At 41.0% G+C, this 21,151-nt stretch overlaps 1 protein-coding gene across 2 annotated transcripts in view; it reads right to left on the bottom strand.

The window, feature by feature from the left end:
* Nucleotides 1-2,367: 2,367 nt before the first annotated feature.
* Nucleotides 2,368-21,151, bottom strand: part of sucla2 (succinate-CoA ligase ADP-forming subunit beta) — an 89,504-nt gene continuing 70,720 nt past the window's right edge. For both annotated transcript variants that reach the window (XM_059977337.1, XM_059977338.1), the window contains 3 exons: nt 15,700-15,820; nt 11,041-11,129; nt 2,368-3,055 (listed from right to left, as the gene is read on the bottom strand). In XM_059977337.1, coding sequence (XP_059833320.1) covers nt 2,981-3,055; nt 11,041-11,129; nt 15,700-15,820 — 285 coding nt within the window. In that variant the 3' untranslated portion in view covers nt 2,368-2,980. The remainder of the gene's footprint in view (nt 3,056-11,040; nt 11,130-15,699; nt 15,821-21,151) is intronic.

The raw sequence follows: 21,151 nt of genomic DNA on the forward strand, positions 1-21,151 counted from the left end.
CAGTTGGTGACTACAACAGTACAAGACAACGGAAGGTTTGCCTGCAACTGCATCACCTCTCGCGCTCTCTCTCCCCGCCCCCAATGGTACAACAGCAACTACCTCGACTTAAATTAAAATGAACTGAACTCTGCACCATCATAAGACTGTTCATTTATCCCTAGACTTCAATAGAGTTTGGTTTTGATTCCAATGTCCACACTTCTGTATATATCGTTGCTAACCTGTTACATATATTTGCATTTTATAGTACTGTATTACTTAGTTTATTAATAAACACTTTTAGTTACAGTACCACCAGACTCCAACGTATTATTCCATTTCTGCTGGTTTGGTAACCCGGTCACGGGGTACGTGACACAGAGTAAAATAGAGCTTTGAATATCTATAAAAATGAAATACTTGTTCAGCTTTTTACTCACAGCTGTTTTTAATCTATAGCACCGTGACTGTTAGAGATTTTATGCCAAAGGCCACAATCACAAATGCAAATCCAAAAATCTTACTTTGATACTTAAATTATCACTTTAAATCTCAAAATGCATGCAAGAAAAAAATCAACTTAGGGTGAAATATGCCATGAGCATACCACCAAACACCAGAGATTATAGGCTTCTACTGTTATTACCAGAAGTTGCTTATGCTTCTGGGTAAGAAAGATGAATTGCTCTTGGAGCAAACTATCTAGCTACATAAATATAAATATTTCTCTAATATTTTTAATTCCAAAATCAGAAATTTCTGATTATACACCAGAGTTCATGTTGTTCTCATCTTTATGCACCCTTTCAAAATGGTAAAATATTGAGATTTGTGTTAGATTGGCATACTTTCATCTCACACAATTAGTGCATTCAAATTTAATAAACATAGATTACTGAATATTCAATAGGGAAAATAACTTTTAAAAATAAATGGCAACCTTGATTAAGTTAAGCAATCTTCAGAATTCATTGTTTTCTGTATTAAATGAAAAGAATGACCATTTTTTCTAATTATTTTCATTAAATTTTGCAGTTTCAATCAAAACTCTATGAGTACCATCACAAACACAGACCCCGGTTGAACTTAAAAATAAAGTTCAAATGATATCTACATTTCATTCTGAGCTGGCATTTTCATTTTTCACATACACAATCACAAATTCATAGTTTTCATTAAATGAAAGACACAATTCAGTGAGAATCTGAACAGACAACAAAACAATAAAGCCTTGAAAAGTCTGCATCGTGAACATGCTCCACCCAGAAAGGAAAATTTACACTAATTTAAAACTCTGAAATTAAAAAAATGCAATTACTATTCAGTATCTAAGGAAAGAGAGACAGAATTAGACTTTCAGGATGAAGACACTTCATTAGAGAGAGGAAGACAGAAAACAAGTTAGTTTTAAGAAGCAGAGAGGGTCAAACCAGCGTTGTACTTAAAACTAGCTTGTTTTCACTGTTCTCTAGCTCTGACAAAGGGTGCTTTACCTGAAATGTTAATTCTTCTCTATTTCTGCAAATCCCACCTAACCTTAGCCTTTCTCAATATTTTCTTTTTTTTTCTCAATTTCCAGCATTTACAGGTTTTTAAAAAAATCATTTAGGACTTTTTTGCAGCAGCATAGGGAGCTGTAATTATACTTGTAATTACACCACATGGCACTAAGCTTTATATTGCTCATGTTGTCTTTATTTGAATTTTCCATAAAGTTTGATAATACAATGGACTTAAAGTGAACCACATGGCCATTGCTCCATATCATCTGATACATTACCAAACAGAAATCAATGGATTGCAGTCTTCAAATTTCTCAAAATTCTTGCATCCTCAATCTTCCATATTTGTGCTAAGTGGGAATTCTTTGGGCCAGTGCTTTATTTGTTTAAAATAAACAGGAGCGGCATAATGGAAGAGCATTGTTAAACAGAAAAACTAAATTACATGCAATGTACACATTTGTGTAATGAACTTACTAAGTTAACATATTATTTGTTCTGTATCATTGAAGGTACTAAAATTATTTATTGATAAAATTTACAAAATTACAAAAATTGCTGATATAATTAACTGTGCAAGCTGACGGAACATAGTTACCCGATACATATCAGCAGTAAGCAAGCCATAAAAATGACCCATTTACATCTTCGATGGAAGAACAAAAAGCAATCTAAAAAGCACTGAAAATAGCATAATTACTGTTTCTGTACATGCAAATCTTATGCTCACCTTAAAATACATTTTTCAGGACTAGCATTACTCTGGCAAGGACAGCATTTATTGCCTATTCTATGTGTTCAACTAAGGGGTTTGCTAGGTTCTTATATGAGATTTGAGTCACATAAAGGCCCCATCAGATAAGGGGCAAGTTTTTTTTTCCCCATGTATTTCTGATTATTAATTAAAATTAAATTCCACAGCTACCACAGAGAGATTTGATTGTAGATCACAGGGATTGCTGAAACTAGATTTCTAGATTGCTAGTCGAATAATTTCACTATTGTACTTTTGTCTCTTGCATGACCAACAGATGAAGGAATTAAAAGACGGAAAGTACTGTTTGTTAACAATTTAACAAAAGCTCTCAACATTTACATGACATTCTTTATTTTACTGTAGATGTTAAAATTTTACACATTTCATCAGAAGAAGCCAATTGACACACCATTATGACCATGTACACCAAAGAAAAATAACCTTTGTGCTAAGCAAGTTAAGATGTTTCATGTAGAGTACATTGCTCTGAATCATCCAATGTCAAAAAACTGGCATGATAGATTTTCATAAGTTAATAATGCCTGGAAAAGGCAATAATGAGTGTTGCTTCTTCAAAACATACCTTTCTTTCCCCTTCAAGCAAATAAATAACTCCAGGTTGCTATCCACATTCATTTTATTAAGCAAACATTTCAAAAAACATAAGCATATGAAAAATAAATAGCTGTTTAACAACTGTCCCCTTAAAGCATCCACTTTCGAGGCTGGAGTATTGTGATTAGATTGGGAGCTGGAAATTCACATTGACTTGTGCTTCTTTAGCCAGTGAAACAATTTCTGAAAGTTTTACAACCTGTTCAGAAAGGAAAAATAGAAGTGAAAAAAGAGAGGGCACATAATATCTGCAACAACAGATCAAAAACATTAGTAATTCAGTTTGCTTTTACTCTTTAAAATTGGTGTTCAGAATATAATTCATGATGACAGTTATTCTTTGAAGCATTATTTGTTCTTTTTCAAAGCAAATAAACTATACAATCCCATTACAAATCATTATCCAGTGTTCTATTTAATAATCATGCCAGTTCTTCAGTAATCTGATTGAAGCTTTACCTAAGTATTTATCTGATTGTTTCTGAATGGTAACACTGGATGCCACATCCATATTGTCCCTTTAACCATTCCACATACGTAAAGATCATCACCCCCGATAACACTCCAAGAACTGTTCTCCTTGCCTTTTGCTAGGGCTCCACATTCATTCAGTGTGGACCTTGAACTGAAAACAATACTCTCACCAATGCATAGGAAATGTTTCATAGCTGACAGCATTCTTCTTGACATTGTAATATTGTTCTTTTATTAGTAAAGTCAAGGATACATATGGTATCTTAAGCTTATTCCCAATTGGGCTTGATGACTTTATTAAATGTACAGTATGTGTACCTGATTTACCCTACCCTTTGTGTCACTCTTCATACTAAAATGTTTAACTTCTGTTCTTGCCATTCTCCCAGTCCATTCTGTGGATATTTAAGCCTTGTTGACAGAAAAACACAAAATAAAAGACAAATGATCTAATAAAGATTTCTGGGGAATAATATTCTACTTCCTTGGGGCTGGTAGAAACTGAACAAAAATCTTCCCTCCATTCTGAACAATCAATTTTATACTTATGATGTTACTGTTTCTTTAATCCATTTGGCATTAATTTTGCAAGTATACTAATGATATGGCTCTTTATCAAACTCTTTAAAAGAATTTGGCAACAAAATTAAAGATGCCTATCTCTGATAATATTCTGGTCATTGTTTTATCCATCCTTTGCAGTAACGTGGCATCCTCATTAAAGTGTTCCTTCTGAACAGAATACAATACTCCAGCTAAAAACAATCTGCTAGAGGATCTCAGCAGGTCGAAAGTATCTATAGTGGGGGAAGGAATTGCTGATATTTCAGATCAAGACCCTACATCAGGAGAGGGAAGGTAGATGGTTTAAAACAAGAGAGGGGAAGTGGTTACATAATGCTCTCCCACTGTCTTCCACGGATATCACAAGACAGATTCTGCAAACAGGATCTCGACCAGAACCATCGGCAATTCTTGCCCCCCCACCCCCAACCCCACCACAGATGGGGCTTGACCCTTTGAGTGATTTTGTTCCAGATCCCCACAATTGCAGTCAGAATCAGAATTAGGTTTAATATCACTGGCATATATCATGAAACCCACCCCTCACCTGATCTCAGCTCTAATCCTTGCCATAAAACATCGATTGATAATTCATTTTCACAGACGCTGCCTGATATACCAAGTTAATTCAGCATTTTGTGTGTGTTACCATGCAATTTGTTGTTTTGCAGCGTAGTACATTTCAATATATGATTAAAAACTAAGTTACAATAAAATTGTATATTACACACACAAAGTGATTGTCTCCAATCCCCCTTTTTAGAACTTTTCCTACTTCTGAAGTTAAACTTTAGTTATTACAGTTTATCTCTACACCCTTTGTGAACGAGGTCACCATCCATATATCAAGAGATAAATATAAGTGTATAGAAGGTAATGATGGAAATATTCTAACAACATTCTAAGATTCCTAACAACAGCTGCATCTGTAACTCAGTCTTGGCATTGTTTATTTCTCACTGTCCTGCTCTAATTGATCCCCATCATCCAGACAGAACAGCTGCTATAAACCATTTCCTGTCAATTGTCATCCAATTTCTCTTGGGCTTTGACTAGTTACAAACATATCTTTTCTTCTCTTCACCTAGTCCCATCTCTGTAATTTATAATTTTCACAGACCAATGAAAGGTAATTGACCTAAAAATCTTGACCTACCAGCCCTTGCCTCACCTCTCTCTTACCTCTATACTCTTTTATATTTTGGATACTTTATATCAATTGATATTGTCAGAATCAAGGGTCTGAGTCAACTGCAAGATCATGGTACACAACAGCTTGTAGAAATCTTCTTCTACCTGTAAACTACATCTAGGTCTTTCTGCAGACTCCCTGATTCCTCAGTAGTACCTGCCTCTCCATCTATCTTTGTATCACCTGCAAAATTAGTCACAAAGCCATCAATTCAATCATCCAAATTGTTTACATATCTTGTGAAAAGAAGCTGTCCTAATTCTGACCACTGTAGAACATCACTAGTCACTGGCAGCCAACCATAAAAGGCCCCTTTATTCCCATTCTTTGCTTCCAGCCAGTCAGCCAATTTTCTATCCATGTTAGTATCTCCCCTGTTATACAATGGACTCTTGAGCAGACTCGTGCATCATCTTGTTGTCAAAGGCCTTCTGAAAATCTAAGCAAATATCCACTGACTCTCCTTTGTCTATCCTGCCTGTCATTTCATCGAGGAATTCCAACAGATTTGTCAAGCAACATTTGCCTTTAAGAGAACCATGTTGACTTTGGCCTCCAAGTACCCCAAAACCTCATCCTTAATAATGGACTCCAACATCTTCCCAATCACTGAACTCAGGCTAACTGGTCTATAACTTCCTTTCTTCTCCCTCCCTCCAGTCTTAAAGAGCGCAGTGACATTGCAATTTTCCAGTCCTCTGGAACCATTCCAGAATCTAGTGATTCTTAAAAGATCATTACTAATTTCTCTTCAGCTACCTCTTTCAGAACCCGGGGTGTAGTCGATCTGGTCCAGGTGACTTTCTACCTTCAGATTTTTCAGCTTCCTAAGCACCTTCTCCTTAATAGTAGGGACTACACTCACTTCTGCCCCGACACTCTCAAATATCTGGCATACTGCTAGTGCCTTCCATTTCATTGTCCCCCATCATTGCCTCCCCAGTGTCATTTTCCAGTGGTCCGATATCTAGCCTCACTTTTCTTTTATACTAGTAAAACTTTTGACATCTTTTATTTTATTGGCTAGATTTCCCTGAAAATGGTTAGCTTTTAAAAGCCACCCAATTCTCTTAACTTCTAATTTTTGCAATATTATATGTTCTCTCTTTTCCATTTATGCTCTCTTTGACTCCCCTTGACAGCCATGGACACCTCACCCTCCTTTTAGAATATCATGTGGCGACCCACTTTCTGCGCAGGCAAACCGGCTCACAAATAGCCAGTGCGCGGGGAGAGACTTTGGTAATGCACTCTGATGTCATTTCCACCCAGAGAGGGCGGACACTAGGGATTAAATGCCAGCGGCGCGAAGTTTGAATAACCTAGTCTCGAAACGACTTACGTGTCGTTGTCTCTAGCTCTGTATGTAGTACATCACTACATTGGTGACCCCGATGGTCCAAACAGGATTTGGACCAAAGATGACCGACTCTTCATCTGTTCAAGCAGTTTCGTTAAAACTGCCGACTTTCTGGACGCTGCGACCACGCGTGTGGCTTAGCCAAGCAGAAGCCCAGTTCCAGATTCGGCAGATCTCTTCTGATTCCATGCGTTACTATCACGTGGTGAGCGCCCTTGACCAGGAGACGACCGCTCAGGTTGCGGATTTCATACAGTTGCCCCCGGAAGAAGGCAAATATGAAGCATTCAAAGCGCTGCTCATTGGGACCTTTGGCCTCTCAAGGCAGGAGCAGGGTGCCCACCTGCTTCACCTGGACGGTTTGGGAGACAGGCTGCAGTCAGCATTGATGAACGAGATGCTGGCCCTGGCTGACGGACACAAGCCCTGCCACATGTTCAAACAAGCGTCCCTAGAGCAACTGCCCGAGGACATACATCTGCTGCTGGCCGATGCAGATTTCAGCGACCCCCGGAAGGTGGCGGCCCAGGCAGATGTGCTGTGGAAAGCCAAGAGGGAGAGCGTGGTGTCCGTCGGTCAGATTACCAAGCCACGCGTCCAACAGCGGACCAGACTAGGCCCGGCAGGGGGGCACACACAACACAGAGACAGGAGTGAGGAGGACAGTGAACAGTCGTGTTTCTATCACCAGCGGTGGGGCACAGAAGTCTGCCATTGTCATCCGCCTTGCAAGGGCCAGGGCCAGGGCCAGCTGCCACTAATGACTATGGCGGCTGGCCACCAGGACAACCTCTTGTACGTCTGGGACAAACAGTCGGGACGCCGCTTCTTGGTTGACACCAGAGCAGAAATCAGCATCTTGCCCCCAACGGGGTACGACACCCGCAACAGGAAGCCAGGACCCACCGAGGGTCGCAAACGACAGCACAATACGGACCTACGGCACCCGCACAGTGCAGATGCAGTTCGACGCCAGCTGGTTCACGTGGGACTTCACATTGGCCACGGTGGCCCAACCACTCCTGGGGGCGGACTTCTTGCAAGCTCACAGCCTGCTGGTTGACTTGCAAGGGAAAAGACTGGTATATGCCGAGACTTTCCAGACGTTCTCCCTGGGTGAAGCCACATTGCCGGCCCCACACCTGGACTCCATCACGCTGTCGGACAACGAATTCACCAGAATCCTGGCAAACTTTCCATCGATTCTGGCACCGCAGTTCACGGCAGCCATGCCCAGACACAGGGTACAGCACCACATCCCAACCCAGGGACCACCCCTCCACACCCGTGCACGAAGGCTCCCCCCGGAAAAGCTCCGCCTGTTGAAGGAGTTGTTCAAGAGGATGGAGGAATTGGGGGATCGTACGGAGGTCCGACAGCCCATGGACCTCCCCCTTGCACATGGTGCCCAAAGCAGCCAGGGGTTGGAGACCATGCGGCAACTACCACAGACTGAACGAGGCTACAACTCCAGGCCGCTACCTCGTGCTGCACATACAGGACCTTGCAGTAAACCTGCATGGGGCAAGAATCTTTTCCAAAGTAGACCTCGTCCAGGGATACCGTCAAATCTCGGTGCACCCTGAAGACATCCCCAAAACAGCACTCATCACCCTGTCCGGCCTGTTCGAGTTCCTCCGAATGCCGTTCGGCCTGAAGAATGCCGCACAGACGTTTCTGCGGCTAATGGATGCGGTGGGACACGACCTGGACTTTGCATTCATCTATTTGGACGACATCCTTGTAGCCAGCAGTAGTCATCAGGAGCATCTGTCCCACCTCCGCCAGCTCTTCTCCTGCCTGAGTGATTTCGGCCTTATGATCAACCCGGCCAAATGCCAGTTCGGTCTCGATACCATCGACTTCCTGGGCCACAGGATTACCAAAGACGGGGCAACACTTCTGCCCGCCAAGGTAGACGCGATCCACCACTTTGCCCGGCCCAACACGGTCAAAGGCCTGCAGGAGTTTGTTGGTATGGTGAACTTCTACCACCGTTTCCTCCCCTCAGCAGCCCGTATCATGCGCCCTTTGTACACCCTGATGTCGGGTAAAAGCAAAGACATTACTTGGGACGAGGAGGCTGCGGCCGCTTTTGTTAAAGCCAAGGATGCCGCAATGCTGGTGCACCCCAGGACAGATGTTCTGACCGCCCTCACAGTGGACACATCCGACACAGCAGTCGGTGGGGAGCTGGAGCAACTTACCGAGGGGCGCTGGCAACTACTGGCGTTTTTCAGCAAGCACCCATGACCACCTGAATTCAAGTACCGTGCCTTCGACTAGGAGCTGTTGGCACTGTATCTGGCAATCCGGCATTTCAGGTGCTTCTTAGAAGGCAGGCCGTTCACCGCGTTCACGGACCACAAACCGTTGACCTTCACGTTCACGAAGGTGTCCGATCCCTGGTCGGCTCGCCAGCAGCGACATCTGTCCTATATCTCCGAGTACATGACAGACATCCAGCATGTCTCGGGAAAGGACAACGTCGTGGCAGACACACTCTCCAGACCCGCTATCCAGGCCCTATCCCTGGGGGTGGACTATGCAGCACTGGCATAGTGCAGGCAGGCAGACGACGAAATGCCCAGCTACAGGACCGCAGTCTCGCGTTTGCAGCTGCAAGACTTTCTCGTAGGCCCAGGTGAGAGGGCCCTCCTGCGTAGCGTGGCTACCAGCCAACCTCGCCCCATCGACCTGGCAGCCTGGAGGCAACGAGTTTTCGACTCCACACGGTTTGGCACACCCATCTATCAGGACAACTGTCCGGCTGGTCTCCAGCAAGTTTGCGTGGCATGGATTTCACAAGCAGGTCAGTGAATGGGCCAGAACGTGCGCGCAGTGCCAAACAGCCAAGGTGCAGCGGCACACTAAAGCCCCTCCGCAGCAGTTCGAACCCACCTATCGCAGGTTCGACCACATTCATGTGGATATCGTAGGCCCCCTACCAGTGCCCCGAGGAGCGCGGTACCTCCTAACTATGGTAGACAGGTTCACGAGGTGGCCAGAGGCGGTCCCGCTCACCGACACATCTGCCGATTCCTGCACCCGAGCACTGATTGCAACCTGGGTAGCACACTTCGGGGTACCAGCCCACATTACCTCCGACAGAGGCGCCCAGTTCACCTCCAGCCTGTGGTCGGCTGTGGCCAGCCTATTGGGAACGCAGCTGCACCACACAACTGCCTACCTCCCACAGTCGAACGGACTAGTGGAACGCTTCCACCGTCGCTTGAAGTTGGCTCTCATAGCCCACCTGAGAGGACCTAACTGGGTGGATGAGCTTCCCTGGGTCCTGCTTGGAATTCACACAGCGCCCAAAGACGATCTGCATACCTCGTCGGCTGAGTTGGTGTACGGCGCACACCTGGCCGTCCCGGGAGAGTTCATACCAGCCCCAAGGGGGCAAGAGGAAGAACCCGCAGCAGTCCTGGACAGACTATGCGAAAGGCTTGGCAACCTGGCCCCCGTACCGACTTCACAGCACGGACTGACCCCGACCCATGTACCCAAAGACTTGCAGAACTGTAAGTTTGTGTTTGTATGAAGGGGCAGACACCGGGCACCACTACAGTGGCCGTACGAGGGGCCATTCAAGGTGATCAACAATGGGTCCACGTAAGTTCTGGACATTGGGGGGAAAAAGTAAGTTTTCACGGTGGACTGACTCAAACCAGCCCATGTGGACTTGGCGCAGCTGGTCAAGGTTTAGGCACTGCGGTGCAGAGGCAGACCTCCCAAACAGAGGCTGATCCAGACTGTGGACATTGGAGGGTATTTTGCCGGTTCGGGGGGGAGGGGTGATTTATGTGGCGACCCTCATTCTGCGCAGGCGAACTGGCGCACAAATAGCCAGCGTGCAGGGAGAGACTTTGGTAATGCACCTCTGATGTCATTTCCGCCCGGAGAGGGCGGGCGCTAGGGATCAAATGCCAGCGCCGCGAAGTTTGAATAAACTAGTCTCGAAATGACTTACCGACTCTGTATGTAGTACATCGCTACAACTACATCTTTGTGATGCATCTATACTGAACTGCCCCCAGAAACTCCAGCCATTGCTGTTCTGCTGCCATTCCTGCTGGTGTCTCCTTCCAATCAACTCTGGGCAGCTCCTCTCTACATGCCTCCGTAATTCCCTTTTACCCCACTGAAATATTGATACATTTGACTTTATCTTCTCCCTCTCAAACTGCAATGTGAATTTTATCATGTTACGATCACTGCCTCAGAAAGGTTCCTTTAAGCTTCCTAATCAAATCTGGTTCATTAGACAACCCCCAATCCAGGATTGCCTTTCCTCTAGTGGGCTCAACCACAAGCTGCTCTAGAAAGCTATCTATTGGCTGATTAATTAATGGGGGAACATTTACACCAAAGTTCATCCTTTGCAATAAACCCTGTTTATAATACAAATAAGAAAATGACTCATTCTTGTACCAGGTGGGAGACTCAATGATGGTTTCCACTGAGAGTGGAGGAGAGGAGTGGCATACACATGCAGGCTTTCAGCTGTTTTCTGTTTGTTGCAGTTAATTGCAAAATTTAAACTTTTAAATATTTTTACATAAACTCCTGATTGCAGAATGTATATTACCATTCGTGCTGCATCATCCAGATCATCACAGGCAAGAATTTTCAAGCTGCTTGCTGCTATTAATGCTTTTGCATCATCAACACGTGTACCTAAAATAAGATAGAAACCAACAAATTTGAAACATTGCAACACTACCATCAATAATCAGTATAACTGTGGAAGAAAATCCAACAATTCATGCTGGTTATTTGTCTCCTGACCGTGTAACACTTTGCAAGAACATGTGGTGGAGCAGTATCACTGGTGGCTAACATTTATCAGCCCCACCCAAAACCTGGACTGGCCAAATTACTGATCAATTAATAACTATAATTATAATCATGATATTACGGACTCCTTCCATTGTTTCCTCAAGGTCACTGCAGACTCCAATCTACACTCAAGGTGCTTAGCAACTTCTTAGATACACTTTTTACATTGAAATTAATCACCAAGAATACAGATAATGGATTTCCCCCAAATAGGCCTGACATCATCCTTAAAACTCTTTGGCTATACTGGAAACCATTTATGTGATGAGCTCCAAAGACAAGTGTCGATGCAGCAGAAAACAAAAATTTGGATGAACTCCAAGGGTCGAGCAACATCTGTAGTGGTGGGGATTGCGAAAAAACAGCAGACATTTTGGGTTGAGACACTGCCTAAAATATATACATATTATCCTCCCCTCCAGCCAACAGATGTCCTTCAGCAATCTGATTTATTTTGCTGAAGATCGCAGCATCTACATTCTCTTGTCTCCGGGGGCCAGTAGGAGTTTTGTTTGAGGAAATGTGGGAACAACAGTCTTGGTTGGAAAAAGAACCCAGAAAAATGATCCCAGGTAAATCAAAGGAACGTAGGAACAAATTCCCTTTAATAAAAGGAGCACATGAGCCAAGTCTTAAGAGATTAAATGGAGAACAGAAAACAATCCCTGCTGAATAAAACTAAGGAGAAAAACAGATCCACAATGAGTAAAGGGAGAGTGTAAGACAGTGTTGCAGCAATAACTGGAATTCAGGAGATGGGCTCCAAGTGCATACAAGAACCTCCAGGGCATACAAGAAATGGGAAGGTGGGAATGTATCACCCAGGTGGACATACTAGTTGCAAAAAGTATTATGGTTTTGAAAAATTAATTAACACTACCAAATGTATTGACCATATCACACTGGAAGAGATTGTAAAAGATTTATATTTTGTACATATATTTTTATTATGAATGAAGTTTATTTTTGAAATAAAAACCAGTGAGTAAAAGCTGTCCAGGGTACAGAGCATTACTGAGTAAAACAGCCAAAAACAGATGGCCATTTAGTAAAAATAGTAATAAATAAGAGTAGCACAGGGAACAGATTCTTGATGGGCCAGAGTCCTGGTTGGGTTCGTGAGTTAAAAAGAGTATGGGTGATTAGAGACTGATTGGGGTTTAAAGGCAAGACTGCCTAAAAGGAACAGGAACAAGTTTCCAGCAGGAAGAAAAAGTACACAGATCCCTGTTAAGTTTAAGGAGTACAGTGTTACTAAGTAACAAAACAAAAACAGGATTCCAGTGTGGTTAAAAGCAACATGGTAAGCTTGGTCTAGGTGATTAATGGTACTGCAAAGTGAAATGACCTGATGAAACTAAATCTCTGTGAGCAACAGGAGTGGAGGAGAATGTGTCCAGTCAGCAACAGGACTGTAGGATACAAAGATCCAATTACTTTAAAAAGAACATGGACAAAAGGGCCACAGTGGGTTAAGGGAACAGGAACAGTATCTGGGTAGAGAGTAAAGAAGCAGCTCAGTATCAAAATGGACCCAGTGTTGTGAATAAAAGGCGTATGGGACATAAAAAGTCTGAATAAAAGGAGTGCTTTGCATTTTCAGAATCTCCAATGACACCAAATCTGGAGGCACAGTGAACTGTAAGGAGAATAGCAAAAGGCTGATAGAATGAGTAGATAAATGGCAGACTGTAAGAAAAGTGAGAAAAGGCAATAGAAACTCAAGTATACAATTCTAAAAGAGAGATAAGAACAAAATATTGAGGTATATTTTGTTAATTGAGAATGATAGGGTAGATAAAGAAAATGCTAATGAAGCAACTGGAGATATAAAATACAAGACCAGAGATATGATGATGAATTGTTATGAATAACTGGTTTGGCCATAACTGGAATATTGTATTTGATTCTGGACATCAATTTTTAAGAAAGATCCCAAATCTTTTTACCGAAGAAATTTGTCAAAATAATTACAGAGAAGACAGACCTCAGTGGGGAGAGTGAAGATGCTGACACTGATTTTCCTTGCAACTGAGAGACTGTCAGATGATCTAATATAGAAAGTCAAATTAATTTAGTTTAGAGTAGCTGGACAGAATCAGTTCTCACAATCTGAAAGAGCAAAACCCAGAGGATGTGGAATGAGAGACAATGGAACAACCAACTGGACATGAAAAAAATCTTTTCAGAGTGAGTGGGTCTCAAATACAATGGCAGAAGTTGTGGAAGCTGATTCAATTAAATACTTCAAAAGATAGTGGGATCAGAATAAAATAACTTGTAGGCTATGGAATGAGGTTGTGAAATTAGCTTGATTGTTCTTAGATTCAAATGATTGAGACAATGGGACAATTGACTACTTTCCAGATCAAGAGTATTCGGTAAATATGTGATTTATGCTTGTTTTATTTGTTGCATTATCACACTGAAAGATTATTGCACTATCTCAGTTTTCAGTCAGATTGCTGGACAAACCTGCAAACAAATTAATTTTATTTACCCAATAAAGACATAATAACCTCAAAATAATGAAAACTTTTAAAAAATATTTAGTTGTTCATAAGAGTTTGAATTTTAGGACTGACTTGCGGAGGACTAGGTAACAGCTTAATGTTTCATCCTGCAGGTTATCAGAGTTGATCACTTGAAACAAAATGTATTTTCAACAGTGCATTGCAGATGCTTAAAATTAACACAAGAACTTTGGAATTGTTTTTGTTAAACGACAACCACCTCTTCATTCTTCTGCTTATTGGTTACAACAATAATTAATCACTGACTATTAAATGAAATGGAAAGCAGGGATATCGACCTTGTGCAGACAGATGGGATTAGAACATAGATCATCAGAGCACAGCACAATATTGTGCCAGCTTTTAACCTAGTCTAAGATCAATCAAACCTTCCCTCTACGTAGCTTCCATTTTTTCTATCATCCATGTTCCTATCTAAAAGTTTCTTAAATGTTCCTAACATATCTGTCTCAATCATGAACCCTGGCAGGGTGTTCTATTCACCCACACTCTCTGTAAAAGATTTACCTCCGACATCTCTCCTATATATTTAAAATAGAACTGGATAGCACAAACATAGTGAGCTGAAGGCCCTGCTCCTGTGCTATACTGTTCTATGTTCAATCAATCTTTATTGATTAGAGTACATCAACAAGCTAAGGAAAATACCAAGTTTTAGAAAGCTTTAAGAGAAGTAGGTCTAAAGTCACCCAATCTCCTAAATATTCTACACTGAACATGTCACCTCTCAACTTGTTTACATACTGTATAATTACTGAGCAATCTAATTTGCATTTAGATTATTCAACACCAACTGCTTTCACAATTTCCACTGGGAATTTATACTGCAAATGTGCTAATCCATCTTCATTTTGAGGCTATGCCCTAGTAATCTGGGCAAGATTGAAAAATCTTTTGATGTCAGAAGTAATTGCAGTTATATTATTTCTCAATTTTTCCTCTTCCACTAAGTTAATTAATTTAAATCACAGCTGCATTTGATCCATTCCTTTTTTCCATGGCCCACTCTCCTCTCCAATCAGATTCCTTCTTCTCCAGTGCTTTGCCTTTTCCACCTATGACCTCCCAGCATCTTGCTTCTTCCCCCCCCCCACACACATCTAGCTTTACCTCTCACCTTCTGGATCATCCTCCTTACCCTCCCCACAACACTTATTCTGGCATCTTCCCGCTTCCTTTCCAGTCCTGATGAAGGGTCTTGGCCAGAACAGCGAGACCAGGGATTACAAATATATATTCCTGAAAGTGGTGACGCAAGTAGAGAAATTGGTGGTGATAACCCTTGCTATGCTTGCCTTTATCTGTCAGGGCACTAAGTACAAGAGTCTGGATGTCATTTCACAGTTTTGCAAGTCATAGGTGAGATCTCACCTGTGGTTTATTGCTATTGCCCATCAATAGGAAGCATATCATTAAGCTAGTGAAAATGTAGAAAAATATCAGAAGAGTGATGCTGGGAATGGAGGACTTAGAATACAAAGAGATACAAGTAGGCTGGGGCTGTTTTCTCTTCAGCGAAGGAGACCTTATGTAAAATCTTGTGGGGCATGGATAAGGTGAATTGACTCAGACTTTTTCCCAGGGTAGGGGAATCAAAAACTAGAAAGCATAGGCTTAATGTTACAGTGCTAGGATTTAAAGGGGATCTTAGGAGCAATATATTCCACACAGAGGCTGATGGGTATACTGAACAAACTTCTACACCAAAGTTCACAATTGTCCAGAGTAGCAAATATATGGTGAGAATGCACGAGTAAATATACTAATTATTTAGAACAGCAATGGTTGATTTATGTATAAAAGTTTAGTGGTTATTCTCTACATTCATTTATGTAGAGGCTTCAAAAATGTGTATAACTTTTAAGTGCTCTCACCTTGCAATCGAACAACGATGGGAATTTTTAAGTGCAAATCTGAAACAGCAGTAATGATTCCTTGAGCAATTATGTCACAACGCATAATTCCACCAAATATATTCACCAGAATTGCCTGAACCTATAAAGCAAACAAATATAGTGATATTATCTACGTGTTTTCCAGCAACAGATCATTGAAAATCTGAGTTATGATGCTAAATAAAACAATTTCATAATATAATCTCCAGATGAAAACAAGAAAGGAGCATCCTCATTAATGGAAGGCATGAATATATCTCACCAACATTATATTATAATAATATTCTACATGTCTTTTTACACTAAAACATTATTTTATTTTAAGTAAAACTGTGAATTTGCTGGTACAACATAGCAACCCAAAGCTGGTCATTAACAAAAATTCATGCCTTTTTGGCTTTATATGCACTCCCATTGAATTATTCAAGAAAACTAAAACAATTAAAAAACTTCAGTACATCAGAAAAAAAAACATAGAACAGTACTGTGCAGCACAGAATAGGTCCTTCAGCCAACTACGTCTGCACCAACCAAAGTTCAAATTTAACTAATCCCATCTGCCTGCACAGTCTGACTCTCCCCCTAGCCAGCTACATGCCTCTTAAATATCATCATATCTGCTTTTATTATCTCCCATTGAAGGGTATTCCAGCCACCTAACACTTGCTGTGTGAATAAACTTATTTTGCACATCTTTTTTAGACTTGCTCCCTCTTAATTTGAACCTCTGCCCTCCGATATTTGAAATGTCTAACCTGAGAAAAAGACTAACGAGAAAACTAATTGTCCAAATACCTCTTACAGCTAATACTCTCTAATTAATGTTCCCTCTAAGGTGTGTGATTGCGCACAGCTTTTGCTACTAGTGCACAAAAGAATTTAAATTACGCTCAAAAGGTTTAACTCATCGGCATGTTAAGTATATTTCACAATCATACATAATCACATTTCCGCTTCTGGTTTCTGATGCGGACAACATGGAGTTTGCGATGATTTGTCTGCAGATTTTGAAACTGTTTTATTTATACTATTTTCATCAAAGAAATTAGTATAATTTCATAGTGGAATTCACTATGTCGAATTCCAAAGAAGGAAAGGATATAAAGTGCATAAGAGCTGCTAGTTGATTTGAATCAGAATGGCTTACGAAACAGTAGATGCTATTAGACCGAAGCTCATGAGGTCAGGAATGAGCAGCCACGAGACATAATAATGTTTAATACAGAAATTGACGATATTTGAATATATTATTGTGATGCAAAAGTGCTGGAGAATTTGCAAGTGGGAAGAGGTGGAGTGATATTTGGAATCTTGATTTTTTAAAATGTCATTTATTTTGCAAATCATAGCTGGACGGTGTGCAAAAGCTCCAGCGAGAAAATTCTTCATTACCTTCTACATATGTTTTGGGAGAGTGCAGATGAATGTGAGTGAAAACAATCAAAGCTCTTATTGTCAGTGTTTTGCTAGCTGTTAAAATGAATATCTCTATATATAAAATTCAGTGTACACGTTGTTGTCACTGCACAAAAAAATTGCACAGCACAAGGTTTTTGTGCACCCTGGTCATTATAAATTAGAGGGAACATTGTCTCTAATCCAGGCAACATACTATTCTGCACCCTCTCCAAAGCTTCCACATCCTTAATATAGATAGCAAGGTGACCAAAACAGTACACCACACTTCAAAAGTGAACTAAACTGAAGTTTTATACAACTGCAATGTCACTTCCCAATTTTTATATTCTCCATAACCCATAACAGTAAGCATGACAATTTTATCTGTTTGTGTTCCTACTTTCAGGGAACTATAGAGTTGCACCAAAATGTCCCTCTGTACACCCAATGCTCACAGGGGTTCTGCCAAGTAATATATTCTCGTATTTGGTCTCTGAAATGCAACACCACAGATGTGTCCAGATTGAACTCCATTCATCATTTCTCTACTCATTTCCATTTGACTCAAATCTGCAACATCTTTTGACAACTTTTCTTACTATCTACACTCAAAAGGCTACTTTATTAGGTACCCCATATCTAATAAAATGGCCACTGACTGGATGTTTGTTGTCATTTGCAACTGTAGCCAGCCTATTTCACAGTTCATTGTGTTTTGTGTTCAGAGGTGCTCTTCTGCACACCTCTGTTGTAACTCATGGTAATTTGACTTATTGTCGCCTTGGTGTCAGCTTCAGTCAGTCTGACCATTCTCTTCTGTCCTCTCTCATTAAAAAGGCATTTTCGCTGACAGTACTGCTGCTCACCGGATTTTTTTTGATTTTTGCATCATCCTCTGTAAACTCTATAGACCGTTATGCATGAAAATCCAAGGAGATTAGCAGTTTCTGAGATACTCAAACCACCCCTTCTGGCACCAACAATTATACCAAGGTCAGTCACTTCGATCACATTTGTTCCCCATTCTGAAGTTTGGTCTGAACAACAACTGAACCTCTTGACCATTTCTGCATGCTTTTATGCATTGAATTGCAGCCACATGATTGACTGATTAGATATTTGCATTAATGAGGTTATAGGTGTATCTAATAAAACAGCAACTGAGTGTATGACTCTTACCAGCTTATTAATCAATCCATTTACATTTTCATGCATTGGACATCCAAGTAATTATCCTTGCAGAACAGCATTGATCACAGACTTCCAATCAGAATAACATCTTCCCTCCACTACCTATCTTTTATTTCAAAGCCAATTTTGTATCCTATTTAATTAACCTACTCCTCTGGGCCAGCTAAGGACATTATCCATGTACACGACGTCCACTGCCTTATCCTCAATTATCTTCACCACCTCCTCAACTCAAATTTGTGAGACAGAACTTTCCTTGTCCACAGTTTATCCCTGATGACTCTATACTTTTCCAAATGCAGGTAAATCCTATCCTAAGAGTCTTCTTCAATAATTTCCATACCATTGGTGCAAGGTTCACCAGCAATTTCCTGGATTTTTCCTGCTACTCTCCTTAAATAATGAACATCACTGACTGTTCTTCAGTCTGCCGGGATCTCACCTGTGGCTATAAAGGATATAATGATCTCAGTCAAGGCCACAGCACTTTCCTCCCTTAGTATCCTGGGAGATTCCATCAGGCCTGGAGGTTTATCCACTCTTAAGCGTTTTTCAAGATACAGTCAGCCCTCCTGATCTGTGGGGGATTGGTTCCGGGACCCCTCGCGGATGCTCAAGTCCCTTATTCAACTTGTCTCAATCCGGTAGACCTTAGGACCCAGAGGAACCCCAGACCTTATTTAACCTGTCTCAGTGCAATGGACATTAGGACCCAGCGCCAGGGCTCTAAATGTGCAGTGTTTCTGTTCACGAAAATAATCACGATTATGATTGAAAATAAAGTGGTAATAAAGCGATCAGAACAGTTTTAAAGGATAAAATGAGGAAGACTCTGTCCCGATGAAAGTTACAATTATTACTAAGCAACGCAGTGGTTTAATTTTTGGGTTTTTGATCCTCCACGTCAACCCGGCACATTGGAGAGCGCACTCCATAGCGATCTGTCACTGGATTGAACTCGGGAACTTCCCGAGTCCAGCGCTGAAACATATGTCCTTAAGTGTTTTATATGCATAGAAAGGTAAAATATATACTATATACCAAGACAAACGTTTGACTAACTGACGCTAAATAATACTGGATGTACCTGTTCCGATAATCTCTAGATTACTTATAATAGCTAATACAATGTAAATGTTAAATAGTTGTTATACTGCATTGTTTAGGGAATAATGACAAGAAATAAAAATCTGTACATGTTCGAACAAGAAGTGCTGGAAGAGCACTTCAGGGTTTTCGCGATTCACGGTTGGTTGAACTCGTGCATGCGGAATCTGCAGATAAGGAGCGCCGACTGTACACAATACTTCATCCTTCTCAATACTGACTTGTCCTAGAATATCAACATGCTCTTGCCCTGACCTCACCTTCATCTATTTGTTCTCTTTGGTGATGTTGGAAAGCACTGATTTTTTAATAATATTTTTCATAAGCTATGTACTTTTTAAACAATCTCATGTATTTTTCACAGTATGTGGTTATTCATCCCCAATCACTGGCTGAAAGCGGTACAGAATCTAAACTAACAGTTTATCACCTTTATCATCTTTCATTGGCTAAGTAGTAGCACATTACCTACATGATGTAATTGTTTTAATTATATAGTCTATTAGCTAGTTTACTCTTAATAAGGAATTTTTCTTTCATTATTGATGCAACATCAATAACTCTCCCACAAGAGCAGTCAGGGGGGGGTGGGGGGGGGGGTGTCCAGACAGGTATATGTAGTTCACCACAGTTATCTATAAAAGTAATGGCTTTTTCAGAGGTCCCATCTTCACTTCTTTATTCTCTTGACTTTGCAATCACCTCTTAGCATCGTTTCTCAGCTCTTTATTTTATTTGCTTATTATTTGTACACTTGTTTGTACTCTAAAAAATAAACTGAAATATTGGAATTAAGACTGCTCACCATTCCTGTCTCCCAGAGGATCAGAAAACAGAGATCCAACAGTGAATACTAATGTGAGTAACTCATTTAGCCCTCATACACTTCTTCTGACTCAAGAAATAAATTCCTTCCTTTGACCTGAAATAGCTTTCCTCATTTCCTCATTCCCTAGTTATCATCTTGCTTTTAATATATGCATAAATTATCTTGAAATTTGCCTTAATCCATCTTAGCAAGGGCATTTCTTGTGACCTTAGGCCTATTTCCTGCTTCTTTTACATTTTCTGGTCCTTGCCTGATTTCATATGTGTTCTGCCTTTTTCTTTTGGCTACATTTGCAACATTTCTTGTCATCCAAGATTCCTGAACCTTGCTATCCTTATCTTTCATTGTCACACAAACATGCTGGTCATGACCTCAATGCAGCTGGCCTTTAATGTTCGATGTGGACTTACCTCTGGACTATTCTTTCCAGTTCCTGACTAATAATGCTGTAATTAGTCTTTTTCCAATTTAACACTTTCATCCAGAACTATCATATCCTAAACCATCTTAAAACTTTCAGATTTATGATCACTGTCCCTAAAATGCTCCTCCAATATAACTTCAATAACCTGGCCAGACAGATTCCCCTGTATAAGGTTTAATAAAACCCCCTTTCTAGTTGGTCTATCTAAATATTTCAAGAAATTTTACCCTATCTAAGGCCTTGGCATCAAGAGAGTCCCAAGCAATACTGGGAGAATTAAAGTCACCCAATACAACTACCCAGTTGCTATTACATTTATCCACACTCTGCCAACACCTCAACAGCATGAATGCTAAATTTTCCAATTTCAGTTAACCAATTCCCTCCATGTTTTCTTCCAATACACACACATATTCCCACGTTTCCTCCTTCCTTTGTCCACCTTTCCCATACTCTCCCAGTTCCATTTGCCCATTATCACC

Source organism: Hypanus sabinus, chromosome 8, assembly GCF_030144855.1.
Source record: "Hypanus sabinus isolate sHypSab1 chromosome 8, sHypSab1.hap1, whole genome shotgun sequence".
Classification (NCBI taxonomy): Eukaryota; Metazoa; Chordata; class Chondrichthyes; order Myliobatiformes; family Dasyatidae; genus Hypanus; species Hypanus sabinus.